General features: G+C 40.0%; 1 protein-coding gene across 1 annotated transcript; it reads left to right on the top strand.

Annotated features, from left to right (window-relative positions):
* Positions 1–24: 24 nt before the first annotated feature.
* Positions 25–11,428, top strand: LOC101852118 (G patch domain-containing protein 2). The gene is made up of 7 exons (XM_005106895.3): positions 25–121; positions 2,136–2,919; positions 3,568–3,635; positions 4,133–4,341; positions 4,813–4,857; positions 5,939–6,122; positions 7,781–11,428. The coding sequence occupies exons 2-7, from the start codon at positions 2,153–2,155 to the stop codon at positions 7,942–7,944; spliced, it is 1,437 nt and encodes a 478-aa protein (XP_005106952.1). The 5' UTR covers positions 25–121; positions 2,136–2,152; the 3' UTR covers positions 7,945–11,428.
* The last annotated feature ends 6,287 nt before the right edge of the window (positions 11,429–17,715 follow it).

Genomic DNA, 17,715 nt, shown 5'->3' on the forward strand with positions numbered 1-17,715 from the left:
GACTGTGCGAGATGGAAACAATAAACGAGAGTTCAACTGATAAGATGGCGTCGAGTGTACACACAGACTAGGAAGAAACCTTGATTTTATCCTAATTCTTTTCTTCTTTGAAATGTTAAATGTAAGTATTAGCCCTATAAAAATGACATTTTATCATATAGATCGGAATGTTACTTTTTCAACTCCCCTTATCATTACCATTGGTCAAATTGTGTGTTGGTGAGATTTTGTTTTGATAAACACACAACTGAAAAGTCAGAAAAGTACCAAAGTCGGGTAACAGCTGACAGCTGCAGTCTAGGCTAGTCAAGCCGAGTTGTTAAAAGATCCTCACTCTAAAGTCGAAAGCCTTGTTCTTATGGAGTGTGCAATATCATTGCGTATCAATAGGATCAAGTAGATCTAATTGGTGAAAATGTGCATGATGTGTTTGATCATGTTTTCTGGTTCCATGAAACTCATATCTGTGTAGGGGCCTCCTCTGTTCTGCTGTCTATAAGATTTTATTTTGAAATAGGCAAGTGGAGCAGCTATTCTCTGGCGTCGCGCCGGTCAGTAGATCAATGGCTATTCGGCCAGAAAATTGCCACTTGCTTTTTAAAATTCAAAATGCTGTGAGTGTGAAAATCATGAACACAGCACCAACCAGCACAGCATTCTCACCAATAGTATAGAGTGGCAATTGAATGGGGCGTAATAAACTTTTGGAATTGGAATTTGGAAAATTAATATTTTGTAATATTTAATCTTAGCCTTAGCTGAGACAAAAGATGGTAGCCTGTAACTTTCAGTGCCTGTGTCAATTAGTGGGTTTCTCACGGAAAAGTCTAGAGACTAGAGAGTCACAGAATTAGCTACCTTGTAGTGAATTTTTCAACCTAAAAAAAATGTGTTGTGGACTCAGGCGCTTGTCGAATTTGGGGATTTTTTTGAATTATGAAAGCTTATTCATTTGCCTTACTTTCGTTGGAAAAAATAGGTTACCTGTCTATCTTGAATAGAAGTCGAGATATTTGGGATGGAAGGAGATGGGGTCGCCTGGTTTCAGAGGGGTCAAAGTAGCGAGAAAATGGCTACCAATGTTTGGTAAAGTAACTTCCATAGCTCGAGAGTCCTTGTAAACTGAAAATGTACATATTTTGTGCCTTTAATCAATGTTTTTCAGTAAAACTCACATGGAAATTTGTTTTAAAATGGACATCAAAAGTGTGAGGGAGAAAAAACAAAAATTTGATAAAAATTGCCAAACTAGCGGAAAATGCCAGTTTCTTCAAGTTCGTTATTTTGACGAGCGCCTGATTTCACCATGATGCTTCACAAATGCTCGACATGCAAGCAAATGATTTTATTCACAATCTCTAGCTTTGGCCCCAAGACCAAGATCAATGATAAAAACTTAACATACATAAAAAAAAATAATGGAAATGGGGTAAAGGTTTGAGGAAGGCGTAGAATTGCAAAATTGCAGGATATTAGGGTAGTAAGTATTTCGTTGGGGTCAAAACTGGATAAAATCCCATTTTGTTGGCCATGAAAACACAATCTTGTAATTTGAATAAGTAAAGGAGTTGATCTTTTGTGATGGGTATTTCATGTTGGAATATAGTGCATTTTTTTTACACAGTATGGGAACTGGACTTTGCACAATCATAGGCGTGTACAGAACAGTGTCACAGTAATTTATTGAGTGATGGAGAAATCTCCCAGCGCAACATTAAACAACCATCTTAAATGCTGCATAATGGAGAACAATTATTATCCTTTTGGTTTCTATTTTTGACTCATTCCAATCACTTTGTAATCAAGAGGGGTATCATTTTATCATATTTCGTTATTATTTTTTGGTGGCCAAGAGACTCGAAGTGAGTGTCTGTTGTTCCCAGAAGTTTAAAGTCCTTTCATTACACTGACTGAGTGGTTAAGTCTGTTTAGGCATGAGTTGTTTGATGCATGTTGCCTGTGATCTTACCGTGTGTGAAGGTTGGTACTCTCCATGCTCGAGGTTGGTTTGGGGGGGGGGGGGGGGGGGGGACATTGTGGTTGCAGTGGACATGGATCATTGAATTTTTCGACATTGTCTGGTGTCTTTGATATTCTGAAAAGTAGTGTGTATAATATATCTATTTCCTTTTCAGAATTATATGGAGACCAAATGGAGAACAACATTGTGAAAGATTTTGAAAACTTAAAAGTGTTTGCAGCGCAACACAAATACATCAGGATGGATGAGTTGGTGCAGGATCTGACCATGGCCCTGGAGGAGACGGCCAGTGTCAGCAGACCTGGTGCTTCTCTTCCGGACAGTGTCGGCCCCAATGCTTGTCCCAGGAGGTTTGTCAAGAAACGGAGAGGAATTCGCCGCTCTTCGAGCAACAACTACTACTGGAAACGGGGCACGATCAGTGAGGCGTCGGAGAGTAGCGTGGAAGAGCAGACCATGAGAGACTACGCTGGCAATGTCATCCACAGCGACTCGGATGATCTGGCAGCCTGTCACAGGATTCCCAAGCTGACCGTTCCCGTGGTTGACCCAGTCCCGCCGGTCGAGTCGGATTCTTTTACGGAGAACCTGTCTCCGATGCGACCCCAGAGGAGGAGGAGAAAGTACAAGACCATGACCGTGGACTCGTCTCCGCTGACTGACCCGATCCCCTCTGATGCCGACTCGGTTTCTGGCGACAAATGCGTGGGGAAGCGTAAAGAAGACTCCCCGTCTGCCACCATGGAGCGTCAGTCCTTCTCCGGGCCCCGCAGCTCCTCCTCTACGACCAACATGCCACACTCAGTGACCGCGGGGAAGAGGAAGCGCAGCAGCAAGAGCCGCACGGAGTACAGTTTTGCCTACTCTCACGGAGACATGAACGCTGTCATGGCCGCTGGGGCCAGCTCCGACAGAATGGAAGTGGCCAGTGTTTCGCAGTGAGTACCCTTGCTCTATACTCTATGTTGTTTACTGAATAAAACACCTGAAGTACGATGAACCTCTGCTCTAACAGCCATCTGTCCAAGACAATTATCTGTACAAACGACAACTTCCTAACCTTGCATTAAAAAAATATGATATTTTTAATGGCACTTTACTTTTCCGATCCAGCGGCCATCTGAGTTCTAGCCCTTTGGCCTGAGTTATAATGACACTCAATGCAGCATTACAGCAACTGCAGCAAACCTGCACTTATCAGTACATGGCATTGGACAGAAGGGCGAGGGCCCAACTGTTGCTGGATGGGTTGATAACTACAAGAACAGCAACATATTTATAATGACGCATTTGACATCGTCCAAGACGCCCATCTCTCTAAGACATCCAGTTTTCTCCTGTTCAGTTGGTGGCCATCTTGGACAGTTTGGACTCTGCATGATAAGGCTTATCGTGCAGAGTCCAAAGGGCAAGAGGGACAAATAAGTTGAAGCAGAATTGAGTCGTGTCGTGCCATCTGAATTAAAATTACAAGGAGGATTGTATGTTTAATTTCAGTTGCAAATTGTATATTTTTCAATGACGCTTTTGTCCCTGTCTATTGGCTTCCTTCCCTAAATGTCTTCTGTGTGTGCGTCTTTTTACAGGGAAAGCTCTCTCAGCAGTAGCGAGTTTGACAGTGACATCAATGTCAACAATGAGGATGCACGAGAAGGTAAATGCTCTCCTTTGTTGTTTCTAAGACATTGCCTAGTGAAAAATGAATACATTTTTATTTTCAAAAATTAAAATAATTTTAAAAAAATCTTACTTTGTCAGCTTTGTGCTCCCAACCCCCACCCCTACCAAAAACATGGTTTTCTTCTCTATATAATTGACTGTGTCTTTCCTGTTGACAAAAGATAGTAACTAACTGCCAGCGTGCCTTTAGCTTGAGAACCTAGAGATCAGACCTTAAACTTAGTTATGTATTGTTTTTTTTCACCGGCACCACAGTCACAAGTAATTGATGACAGTCGTATTGTGACTACATCTTTGGAAAATATCCACTAAATGGAAATAGAAATTAAAAAGAAAATGAACTCCACTTAATACATCTCTTTGGGAAATTTGTTTTTACAATGATGTAACAGTAGTCATATTAAACCACCTTGTAATCCTTCATTCTGATGAACATTATTATGTTTTAAAAAATATTTCCATTTCCAACAGCGGACGATGAGCAGAGTGATTTCTTCCACGAGCCTGGTCCGGCCTGTGGCATCCCCGACATAGTGCCCTGGTGGGAGAACGAGAGAGTCACGGACGAGCCGCTCCGAGTCGACTCAGATTTTGAGAAAATACTCACCAGCACGTTTGCACACCTGCCAAAATTTTCGAGCCAGAGCTTTAAAGCAAGGGTGGGACGTCTCATTTCTGGGGTGAGCTTCTAGCTGCATGAAGTGGAAATTATATATTTATCTTGTCTATGCATACTCAATTGATTTTTTATACAAATTTCGATGTGCATCTATAAAATGTTAAATTTATTTTCTAAATGAAATTCAAGTCAGTACTGGTAACTTTTGACACGAAAACAGAAAGGAAACAAAGGCATAAGGTGTCCATGTACAATTTCCAGTGTGTACAGTTTGGTTCGTGTTGTACAAAAATGTAGTGATGTATGTGTGATGATTTGAGTTATGGACAGGGAGCTAATGATACTGTAGAAAGTTATGATGAAGTTCTTTAGGCATCAGGTTTCATTTTAATGGTCTCCACACTTTCAAAAATTTGTCTCAACTTCTTTGAAGTATACAAGAGAAAAGTGAAATTAAATAATTTCCAAATTGATTACCTTTCTTTCAGTACAAATGGTTTGCTTTAAACATTGCTCCACATTTTGTTTACAGAGTGGTCGAGAAATTCGCCTCGGAAGGAGAAAGCTGAAAGGGAAGGTAAGGCAAAATCGCTTTCCTTGTATATAATACAGATTGGTTATTTATTTGGAGTCTTTGTCATAGATGGCTAGTTTTCTTTTTCCTGTACTTCTATGTGACTTGACATAATAAGAGAAGTGTTTTATGGATAAGGGATAACTTTAGTGAAAATGGTGAGATGGTATGGAGGTTTAACACTCCAATCAACACTATTAGGTTATTTAAGAGGCGGGGATAACTTTAATGATTTTGTCCTAATTTCTTTGTGATGTAAATTTCTCTTTGTTCTTTCCCTTAAAACTTCATCAGTTGATGTTTATGTTCTTTTCTTTTATGCTTGGCAGATGAATGCTGTTGAAATTAGTGTAGGAGTATTTTTGTGTTCTTAGACATTTTTGTTGTACAATATTGTCTTGATACATTCTTTGTAGTCAGTCCAGTGACAGAAATATGCAATTTTTGACCCATGATAAGAGATATGTGCACAACCTGCAGTTTTTCTTTCTTTCTTATTATGGAAACTTTATTCAGCAAATAAGTGTTTTATATGATGTGATGTGGGCCAATGGCCTTAAATTTGAATAAACTTACTTACTTACTTACTTGTAGTCAGTCTTTGTATCCTCTCACTGTCAGTGGGTGGTTGGCGGGTGCTCTGGTGTGGTTTTTACTCCTTCTTTCCTATCAAACATCTGTTCTCCTTATTTCCCCGCCTTCTTTTTTGTGTATGTTACTCTCTTGTAACACATAATCTACTCTTCGGCACTTGTATGACCTTATTCTGTAGCAAGTGCCGTAAAACTCTTATTAAAACTATAAAAAAACCGCTGAATAAAATTACTTATTTACTTACTTGTAGTCAGTCCTTTAACTTCAAGTATCCTATGCGGGTGGTTGGCGGGTGCTCTGGTGTGGTTTGCTCCTTCTTTCCTATAAAAAAATCAGTCGTCTCTATCTCCCCTCCTTTTTTTTGTGTTTGTTACTCTCTTGTAACACCTCAAATCTTCTGGCTCTCATATGACCTTATGCAGTTGCGAGCGCCGTAAAACCTCTACTAAAACTAAACTAAAGTATCCTCTCACTGTCTCTCTGTGTAAAGATGCCGCGGTACACGGTGGGCAAGTTTCTCCAAGACCGCGAGCACTGGAACAGAATGCAAGGCCACCACAACGCCAGCTGCCCCCTGCCCGGCTGCAGCAACAGCACCAGCAACAACAGCAACGGTCACGTCACCGAGTTCAAGAGGAGGCGGCACGTGCCACGGAATACGCCTGCTGTAGATGGTGAGATGATTGGGAATGTAGATAACCTAATAATTATGGTAAAAGTAAAGCTGTTCCCGCATCCGATCCGGACATAGGGGATTGCCTTGTTAGTGAGACAACTTCCTGGGCCTTCGGCATATTGTGGCAGGGTGGCCAGTTCCTTTCCAGGCCGCTTTTACCTCCGCAACTCGGAAGTCAGGTACCCATTACTACTGCTGGGTGGACAGGAGGGGGCGAAAAAAGTCTGTGTCCGAACCGAGGCTCGAACCCAGACTTTCCGCTTCGGAGACGAGCGAATAATAATGGTAATCAAATAGAATTTGTATTAAGCACATCCCGGCTTCCGAGATGCCAACTCTCATGATTTTGGAGTGAGACTCACGAAAACACAACCAGTCTCACGCTGCAACGCCTTTCTGTGTGATCTCACGAATTATCGTGGTCGGGTTGAATAGAATCTTATTTGGAAGAAAAATCATTGGGACACCGGTCGCAATAGTCGTAAGACTCATCATTGCAAACCGCTTCAGTTTCCACTGAAGTTTTGATCTGCCATTTGGGCCTAATATGCCATTGCTGATCATGTATGATCATGTATTTGGCTCTCCTCTTTTTTCGCGTGTTGAAGCATTTTGGTTTCGTTACTCCAGACTCGTCTTGTGTGGTTTTTGGGGTTATTGAATACCATATTACCACCTGTTACGCAGTCTCACTAAAAAAATTCAAATCTCATGAAAAATTTTCTTGGATCTCACTAAACGGTTTCATCTTAGGTTGGCATCTCTGCAGCTTAGTGACAAGCTCTTTATTCTTGAAAATCAAGAATGTCACCCCAGCAGACCCTAGAACTCCAGGAAACATTCTTGGCTGCCCGGGAAGCATATATAGTTATAACTTATAATGCAAGCTGCCAATGAAGTACTCAAACACAAACAAATGGACAAGATCTTTTGCTGTGTATAGCGGGGTATTCTTTTCCCTAAGGACACAATGACTGGCCCCCGGCGGGGTTCAAGTCCACAAACATTAGCGGGGAAGGATAAACATGAAGTCTCTCTTGAGAGAGAGAGAGAGAGACAGAGAGAGAGACAGACAGACAGACAGACAGACAGACAGACAGAGAGAGAGACAGAGAGACAGAGAGAGCTGTGATGAGAGAGAGAGAGAGAGCTGTGATGAGAGAGAGAGAGATATGACCTTTCTATCTGATGGCAAGGGACATTTTCATTGCATACATCACAGAAGTGTTCAGCGGTAGCGTAGATTTAGCCTGTACACTTCGGCTACCTGTGGGCAATCTTTGGTCACATGAATGCAAGTATCGGACACGGAAGTCATTAATTTTTCCCTTTGTGGGTGGTTGTCAGGTGCTCTGGTGTGGTTTACTTCTTCTTTCCTATCAAACATCTATCGTCTTTATCTCCCCTCTTTCTTTTTTGTGTTTGTGACTCTCTTGCTACACCTCTAATCTTCCGCAATTATATGACCTGTTGTGTGGTGCAAGTGCCGTGAAACTCTTACTAAATCTAAAACTCTCTCCTCTTCTTCTTTTTTGTGTTTGTTACTCTCTTGTAACACCTCTAATCTTGGGCATTTATATGACCTTATTGTGTTGCCGTAAAACACTTTCTAAAACTACCTAATTTCTCCCTTCTGTGTTGGTTTGTCGTGGGCAGGAATGAGCGGGCAGACGTCGGACCCCGTGTCGGAGACCAACATTCCCCCCAAGATCCAGCGACCGGTGCCCAGCCCGTGCCGCAAAGTGTCGCCGGTGCCGGCCGTGAGGAGAAGCACGCGCAACAAAGCTTGTGTCTCCTACACCAACGTGTCTGACTCGTGAAAGGCTGTTGGAGGGCGAGGGACAGACTTACGGAGGCAGTTGGTTGACAGTGACAGATTTGTGGAGACTATTTGCTGACAATGACTGATTTGCGGAGACTATTTGCTGACAATGACTGATTTGCAGAGACTATTTGCTGACAATGACTGATTTGCGGAGACTATTTGCAGACAGTGACAGATTTGTGGAGACTATTTGCTGACAGTGACAGATTTGTGGAGACTATTTGCTGACAATGACTGATTTGCGGAGACTATTTGCTGACAATGACTGATTTGCGGAGACTATTTGCTGACAGTGACAGATTTGTGGAGACTATTTGCTGACAGTGACAGATTTGTGGAGACTATTTGCTGACAATGACTGATTTGCGGAGACTATTTGCTGACAGTGACAGATTTGTGGAGACTATTTGCGGACAATGACAGATTTGTGGAAAACTATTGACTGACTGACCAATTTGCTGAAAACTATTGGCTGACAATGACAAATTTGTGAAGACTGTTGACAGACTGATAGATTTGTGAAGACTATTGGCTAACAATGACATATTTTGCTGAAAACTATTGGCTGACAATGACAGATTTGAGAAAACTATTTGCTGACAATGTCAGATTTGCTGAAAACTATTGACTGACAATGATACATTTGTGAAAACTATTGACTGACAATGACAGATTTGAGAAAAGTATTGGCAGACAATGTCAGATTTGAGAAAACTATTGACTGACAGTGACAGATTTTGCTGAAAACTATTGGCTGACAATGATAGGTTTGCTGAAGACTATTGGCTGACAATGATAGATTTGAGATGACTATTAACGGGCATGACAGATTTGTGAAGGCAGTTGGCTGAATATAACGGATTGCTGAAAACCATTGGCTGACAATGACAGATTTGTGAAAACTGTTTGCTAACAATGACATATTTGCTGAAAACTATTGGCTGACAATGACATATTTGAGAAGACTTTAGACGGGCATGACATATTTGGGAAGGCAGTTGACTGACCATGACAGATTTGGCTGGCAATGTCAGAGTGACGTGAGATTTGTGGAAGCTATTGACTTGAAATGTCAGACGTGTAAAGGAAGTTAGCTCGCGGTGTTGGCGACGAGGGACATGAAGGCCACGGGCTGGCTGTGGTTGGGTGGTTGTGATAAGGAATTGTCCTGAATGGTGGAGAGTTGAAGGTCGAATTTCTGTATTTTTTGCTCGTTCTTTCTGGAATGAGTTGATGTGTAGTGTCCAACCCCTTGATTCTTTACCTTTTTTCAAATTTTGAAAATGAAATAGTAAATGATTTGAAATGCTACCATATATATATATGAATTAATGTTGTATTTCTGTCTTCTTCTCTCCTTCTCTGTCCCAAGTGTCATGGCTAGGTGTTGAAACCACAGGCCATGAGGACTAAATGTTGACTATATTGTTGGTGCTGTTGCAGGAATGTGGTGTTACACTGTTTGTCCCTGATTTACTGGGGGAGGGAAAAAATAGACACTGGAGTTGCTCATATTTCTTGTGACACCGCAGATAATTTTTATATCTATATATATTGGCCTGTGGCACCTTCTGTAACTTTTATCTAAGGAAACCTTACTACAGGCTCTGCGCACACTCGGATTTTGGGGTTAGGTGGGCTTGAAAGTTGCAGGGGACCAATAGAAATGAAAACCTACTCCAAAAAGCAAGGCTTCTAGATATCTAGATATGGGTGCCCTCGAATGCACTCAAAAGGTGGATCTGAATAGCAATTGTCCCTAAAACTGCTTGTTAGAGACTCCAGCTATTGGTAGGGTGTGACTTGTTACGGGCTCTTACAGTCTGTGAGGGTTGTTAGACTCTGCCTCTATTGGTCAGATTTTCACAAGTAAATGCAAAGTAGCCAGTTAATGAGGGGAAATAGCATTGTAACCTTTTGCGCCATCTTCTATAGCATTGTAGAAAAATGTTGATGCTACATGCACAAAGAGTCGACGTCCAAATAGTGATCCTTGCCAAGGCTAAGATCTGGCTCCTTTATCCCGAGGAGCCATGTATCAGAGGTCACCTATAGTCCCATCCCCCTCGTGTTCTAGTTCCCAGAGCCTTACCCTTACAGGACCTTTGCCCCTGAGCTCCCTTGAGTAGACTGCTAGATTTGTGCCATGGATGCTGAGGTTTTTAAAAAGTTTTACTGAGAGTTTTACAGCGTTTGCAACACAAATAGGTCGTATGATTGCTGAAGATTAGAGGTGTTACTGAAGAGTAGCATGCAAAGAAAAGGAGGAGAGATAAGGAGCAGACCACACAAGAGCATCCTCCTCGAACCACCCTGTCAGCATGCTGAGGTGTGCACTCTGTGCGTAGAAGGGAACAAGTTAGATTACTCCCAGTGTGTGTGCTCAGGTCCATGGTGTTGGCCACGGCTAGCTATACAATAGATCTATCGTCATTTTGTACAAAAAACCTGTTTCTTGTATTTCATGCCTCTGAAGTATCTTCACTTGTTAGTAACAAGTATTTCTGTGCATCCCGTTAGCATATGCGTCGTTGTTTTATCTTTCTTTCCTCTCTGGTGTGTAACTATATATTTAATCCTCTGATGTGTACTAACCAAGGCATACATTGTAACCTTGTCATTACTTTGTCTTTGGAGTTGAGAAATTCCGTGGTCAATATGTCGCAGTTTGGGCCTGCCCAAATGTCCCCTTTGATTACTCTTCTTCGTTTTTTTCCATATCTTTCCTGTATGTTTTGATTTTGGCGAGCTTTATGATGCGCGTTTCACTGAACATGAAGTTATTGTGTATGTGAGTTTTAATTGAAGTGAGGAAAAATTCAAGTTCAAGCATAACAATTTATAATGTGTACTGTTGCATTACAGCATGGTGCTAAAAAGCATAATAATAACTTTTAGAAGTACGTGTAGTAAACTTTTATCTTTGTTGTGTGTTTGACTGGAGTGAGTTAGACCGAGATACACACGCTTGACTGTCTTGTTGACTGCACGACTGACTGATTGAGCTGACGTAGGACTTACGATAACTGTGTTGATGCTGACAGAATTCATGTGTCTTTTACTCTCTGAAGTAGTAAGTAGTAAAATAATGTTTGTTTTAATAACTGCTGAAAAGAATGTGATGAATCAGAGCCGAGTGACAGGAGAACTATCTAGAAAGGTGTGTATTTTAAACTTGTGGGGCTGTTGTTATATGTGTTATGCAGCAGTATATTGCTTTTCTTGTCCATGTGGTAGTGACTTAAAGAGACTGGAGAATCTATGGTAGTAATGACAGTATAGATAGAGCCTTGAAGGAGAGTGTCCGTGGATTCATATACTTAACCTGATTCCATTCTTCAGTTTTTAGTTTTTGTAAAAGTTTTATGACACTTGCAACACAACCAGGTCATGTAAGTGCTGAAGATTAGAGGTGTTTTTAGAGAGTGATGTACAAATAGAGGAAGGAGGAGAGATAGAAGGATGATAGATGGTTGATAGGAAAGAAGGAACAAACCACACCAGAGCACCTGTCAGCCACCCACTTCTGTTCTTTGACTGTTCTACAGCCTGCTGTATGAAAATGTCAGATAAGCAGTTTAGGAACAGGACAGTGGGTGTGTGTGTGGAGGGGGGGGGGGGGTAAATGTTTCATTTAGTTTCATGTCACCAAACCATTGCATTTTGTGCTGAGCAGTGAGACTGTGTTTAAAGACATTGTGGTTATTGTTGTATATAAGTCAATTTAACCCTATCCGTACGTTGTGTTTTACTATCGTATCCATACAATGTGGGGAACTCTGTGCCGCCACTTCCAAAGAGGAAATTTACTTGTTAATCCTATCCGTACGCTTTGCATCTAGTCTGTCAAAATGATGTTTTGAGAATACTGACAGTTTCAAAGAGATCTTTGTACTAGAAGTATTCTAAAATGTGAAGAAAATACAACCCCGAGGGTACAAAATGACCCAAGAGCGTACGGATAGTGTTAAAGAAAAATCCTTGTGCACTAAAATCAAAATTACTGTGAGGAGTTTGAAGCTTGTGCTGACTGTATACGGAGTTTAGTTCTATTTCCTTTGGCTGTCTATAATAATGCCATTTTTTTGGGGTTTTAAATAGAAATATTTGATCTAATAATACGAGTATGATAGTAAGGTATGTTACGCAACTTTCACTTTTAGAATAGATCATGAAATACGCTAGAAGTTTTATGTACCGGTACACTTTTAGGTTTTGCAGTTCACAATGCTTTCTAGTTAGGTGTGTGAGACGAGAGGCAAGACCAGAACTGGATGAACTGTCACAGGGGTTACTCAGGTTAGTTTAGTTTTAGTAGAGGTTTTACGGTGCTCGCAACCTCATAAGGTCATATGAGCGCCAGAAGGTTAGAGGTGTTACAAGAGAGTAACAAACATAAAAAAAGAAGAAGGGGAGATAAGGACGATAGGGCGTTTGATAGGAAAGAAGAAGCAAACCACACGAGAGCACCCGTCAACCACAAGATGTATCTAAGGGCTGTGCTACAGAATAGCAGTCTGTGAGGACCCTTTGGAGTTGAGAAGTCACAATTGACTGGAGGCAAATTGAGAAGTGAAGGGAGAACTCTAAACGAAGAATATCTCTGTAGCTATCTACTTTTGAGTTCATATCTGTCGTGGTATGGTGAAATCAGGAACTTGTCAATTTTCAGGCATATTGAGCTATTGGTATTGTCTTAAAGCTTGTTTATTTGTCTGGCTTTTGTTTTAAAAACTACATATCTGTCTTGAATAGAAGTGAAGGAGGTTTTGGGTTGCTGTGTGTCAGGGGTATGTTTAAGGAGAAAATGGCCGTCGAAGTTTGCTGCTGCAAATATTTATATTTTTTGTGCCTTTGATCAACTTTTTAAAGTAAAATTTACACAGAAATGTGTTTTTAAATGGACATAAAAGGTGTTGAGTCAAAAAAAAAAGAAGAAGAAATTTAATTAAAATTGCCCAATAAACGGAAAAATGTTGGTTTCCTCGATTCCATTATTTTGACAAGTGCCTGATTTCACCACGATGCTGAACATTATATTCCATATAATATTTTTATAATGCTCTCTAAAAAGTAGTAAACAACTGGTGGTTTAGATGAATGGTCAATGGTCTGTGAATACATTGCGGGGAAAATTTGGAGACTCTAAAATATGTGGCAGTTGGCTAGGCAGCACGGCCGGTCTTACGTTCGGAGAGCTTAAGGACTTTGAATTATGGCGATTTTGTATCCTAGCAAAGAATCTGTGGGAGGCAACTTTGTACACCGTTTATTTCCTAAGGTAAAAAAAAATAATGCTGGACTAAGTTTCAAGGCTAATGAGTTTCTTGGAATATCTATGAATCATTATCATAAGGTAGACTACTTATTACGAAAGTATATTTAAGAGAATTATTTCTTTTTTAAAATTGAAACACAAATAGAAATCCTCATTCAAAAAGACTTGCAATAAGTGAGATATCTTTAAGATTTACTTTTTTTTAGTGATGTATTTGGCACAGATAGTACAGTATTAACATGTTTAGCTTTGTTAAAAATGTGTATTAGGACACATCTCAAAAGAGAAGTCTTGGAAGAAAAGAGATTTTTGTCATCTGAGCGTTTACTTACTGACATTTTTAGTCAGTTCGAAAGTGCTTGTGGCCAAGAATGAGAAAAAGTAAAAGTTGATTTTTAATTTTAGCTTTTTTTGTTTTTAACTGTTGTAAGGCAAGGCCAGATGATGATGTTGCTGATGCAATGTTCTTGTTGCATATATGCAATGTTCTTGTTGCTGATGCAATGTTTTTGTTGCTGATGCAATGTTCTTGTTGCTGAAGCAATGTTCTTGTTGCATATATGCAATGTTCTTGTTGCTGATGCAATGTTCTTGTTGCATATATGCAATGTTCTTGTTGCTGATGCAATGTTCTTGTTGCTGATGCAATGTTCTTGTTGCATATATGCAATGTTCTTGTTGCTGATGCAATGTTCTTGTTGCATATATGCAATGTTCTTGTTGCTGATGCAATGTTCTTGTTGCATATATGCAATGATGAAGAAGGTCCTGGAATTTTCTGTGAAGCTTTACTCTTACAATAGTGCATGTTCTTAACAAAATCATATATATATATATATATATATATATATATATATTTTAACAAAATGTACGTTGCGTTATTTTTATGTCACGAAATGTATTATGAACTTTTGTCAGCTTCTGACTGCTGAAGAATGTGCAATCATGTGACTGATTATTCCAGTGACAAGTAAATATTATGCAAATAGTCTTGTCTGTCAGGTGGATTTCTTTTTCATTTTGAGTACGATGTGTGACTGAGGTTGAATGAAAGTGTAGTAAGCTTGGACAGTTTGCATGCAAGACTTTACACCGCAGTACTCGCACTTTGAATAGGATAGTGCTTGTACTTGTAGTACGTATGATTTGGATAGTGCTGCTCCCAATACCGGAGTGCGACTGGCATTTTTGGTGTAACGGTTAGGCTCTTCACCATTGCACGCAGATGCGGGTTCAATTCCTGAGTGGGGAGGTATTTTTATCCAGTATCTCCGTCTGTCTGCTGGGATGTTGTGTCTTACTCAGCTCAGTTTGCCGCAGACTGGCAGGGATTTTAAAAGATTGAAACTGTGTTGAGGGCATAAAACTTGCCTCCTCCAGTAAGTCCTACTGCACTATTATATAATGGCTCCTAAAGTCAATGGTTGTCACCTGATGAATGGTCCTTTAGTGGGTGGTTGGAGGATGCGGTCCACAGGTCTTGCATATTGCGCTGTGACAGTTTACCTGCTTAAAAAAATCAGTAGTGTGTATTGTGTGGACTTATGTGATTTCCGAATTTGAAGACTTAAAAAAAGCAATATTTGCTACTAAAAAAAATAACCCCTTTTTTTGCCCATGGCTTGAACTTGAAAAATTTTTGCAAAAAAAGTTCTCTTTTATAGTTAAGGACAAAGCTCTTTTTGCTACCACTATTTTGCAGAAATGTACTTGTGTGCACTTTCGAATACTTCTGGCAGCAAGATAAATACGAACCAGGGTATAAACTTGCACTTTATTGAAATAATATGCTAGCTTTTAATTCTTTTATCTGTTTATTGAGTACATGTACGAAGATTATAATTATAACATTTTCCCTCAAGTTCTTTTCCCCGCACAAGTGTAGAAACATGTACACTAGTACTGTACAGCATAGATGGTTTTCAAAGAAATGAGACAAATGCGGATTGAACAAAATTCCAAATTTTATTATATCCAACATGCCGGACATGTAAAAAAAAAAGGATAACTTTGATTCAGTTTGATTTAAATATAGTCAGATTCAGTGGATAAAATGCATGCAGGTTTTGATGAAAACTTTTTTGTTGGATGCGAATCTACTCATCACAACTAGAGATTCATTTGGGAAAGCAGGCTTGCCAACCTTCCCGAATTTTTGGGGAAATTCCCGAATTGCCATCGTCGTTCCCCAACCTTCCCTGAAACGCCGGTTTCCCGATAAATCGTGATACCCCACCACTCCCAAATTAAAAAAAAAATCATTTTCTTAGAAAAAACAAAACGCGAAGGCAGAGAAATGCTGAGGACGAAGGGGTATTGCAAACTCAGGAAATCGGGATCGATGCATTAGTTGGGTATTGGTTTTGACAATCACTATCAAAGAGAGAACAAGCCAAAGGCCAGTAAAGGAAGATATTCAGGTGAAGAAATGGAAATGGATTGGACACACCCTGAGGAGACCCCGGACAAGCATCATCAGGCAGGCCTTAACATGGAACCCACAAGGAAAGCGTAAGAAGGGAAGACCAAAGATGACATGGAGGCGAGCGCTATCAGCGGAAATTGAAAAAGCGGGGACATCATGGAAACAGATAGAAAAGGATGCTCAGGACAGGCTTCGCTGGATTAATGTTGTTGATGGCCTGTGCTCCACTGGGAGTTAAAAAGGGCAAGAGAGATCAAAGATTACTTGGTAATCGTACTCGATTCAAATATTTAATACACATCGTCAGTGTTTTTTTTTAGTAGTTAGTAGCCTATCACAGAAGTGTGTCTGTGGCACTCCGGTGCAATCAAATTCCAGAATTCAGTATCTCAAAAGTTGGCAAGCCTGCGAAATGTGGTCCATGTGGAGTTTCAGAGGAATTTCTGTTCAATAAGTAGAAAAAAGAAGAAAGGAAAGTGTCCCAACAGGAATATGTTCCTGAATAGCCATACATATATTTACTTGTCACACAAGTGTCGAATGTTTGTGGCAAGAAAATAAGTATTTACATTTTTACAGTACAGCCTTTGATAAGCTCGTAGGGGGGGAGATCAGTCAAGAAAGATCAAGAAACAAGAAAGTACCGGGAATCTCCTTGAGAAATGGGAGAAAAAAACGGTAGAGGACGGTGACCTCTGGTGAATAGCTTGAGTACATCATTGTGTGTATGTATGTGTGTGTGTAAGGAGGACACCTGAACATTCAAGAAGGTTCGGTACATTCAAGGACACTGTATGGTGAACAAGGGTGACGACACACTAAAAAAAAGTAAAAAATATAGACAGACGTTGAAGCTGCCAAGGAGAAGAAGGAGGTGCACAATAACCAGGCATCATGTCATGTTCGTACTGCTCATGACACAATACAGTGGACATCACTTACATTACAATAAAAATCAATCAAACTAATCTGTAAAAATTCTTTCTGATTAGTTTCCCATCTACTGTCCAGTTAGGTGTAAGGACGCTTAACTCTTTGCCATCTCTAGGCTCATATAGTAAAAACCCTTGCCATCAAAGGCAAAGGCATTTAGGGGAAAATCCAAAGAAACTGGGTGGTAAACGTTGCCGATCAGCGAGATGTGACGACAAAGTGTGAAAGAACAAGACATCATACAGTTCACATAATACGCATAAATTGTTTTTTTCCTGAGTGATTTTGATGCAACATTTGTTAAACAGTTTGACAAAAAGAAGTCGGGCCTGATCCAAAGACCAACTTTTAGTCATTTGTAAAACTTGAGAAAAATGTTAGTAATTTGCATTACATATTCTATTGTTATGAGCATGAGCCAACAAATGTGAATTTATTCTAATTAATGGCAAGTAAAACATATTAGTAGTTCAACTTTAAGTGGGACCTATGACAGAAAGTGGAGCTATGACTCCGGAGCGGGGATGTTCTCTTGACTCAGGAACTGGCAAGCACCTACTCTCCTTGAGGTAATCATACGAGTGACGGTCCCACACTTTCAACCAGGGGCTAGCACCACCCAAACTTTACAGTCAACCGCCAAGCAATGGGGGCATAATGGGGGCATAATGTGGGCATAATGTGGGTTCATGCCTGAAGAAAAGCAGCAAAAGTCCGATTTTGAAACTTTTTAGATCAGCGAAAATTTAATGCTAAACATAGTGGTTGAAAAAAATATTTTCAGAAATCTCAAGTAGTTTTTGGGATAATCTGTCCGGGTGGTTTTATGCACCCCGGATAATTTAGCAAAATTTGATCATTTTTTGCATAATTTCTGATTATTTTCCTTTGTCATTCTTTGTTAAAATTAACAGAATCACATAATTTCACATTTTTGGGCTCAGTTTGCATAATTTCAGAATTTTTCTTGCATAAAACGATGGGGACAGGATAATGCATGTTTTGTGAAATAAGATATTATACAGACAAGATATCAAGAAAATGGAAGTTTGACAATCACATGACACTGTGAAGACCCTACCAAACTGTCCGAATAATTCATAATAAAATACTAACTTATAAGTCAAATA

Source organism: Aplysia californica, unplaced genomic scaffold, assembly GCF_000002075.1.
Source record: "Aplysia californica isolate F4 #8 unplaced genomic scaffold, AplCal3.0 scaffold00561, whole genome shotgun sequence".
NCBI classification, from domain to species: Eukaryota; Metazoa; Mollusca; class Gastropoda; order Aplysiida; family Aplysiidae; genus Aplysia; species Aplysia californica.

Coding starts and splice junctions, on each gene's coding strand:
- LOC101852118 (XM_005106895.3), top strand. CDS start 2,153: ATGGAGAACAACATTGTGAAAGATTTTGAAAACTTAAAAGTGTTTGCA. Junction 4,342..4,812: donor TGGGACGTCTCATTTCTGGG/GTGAGCTTCTAG, acceptor TTTTGTTTACAG/AGTGGTCGAGAAATTCGCCT. Junction 6,123..7,780: donor GAATACGCCTGCTGTAGATG/GTGAGATGATTG, acceptor TGTCGTGGGCAG/GAATGAGCGGGCAGACGTCG.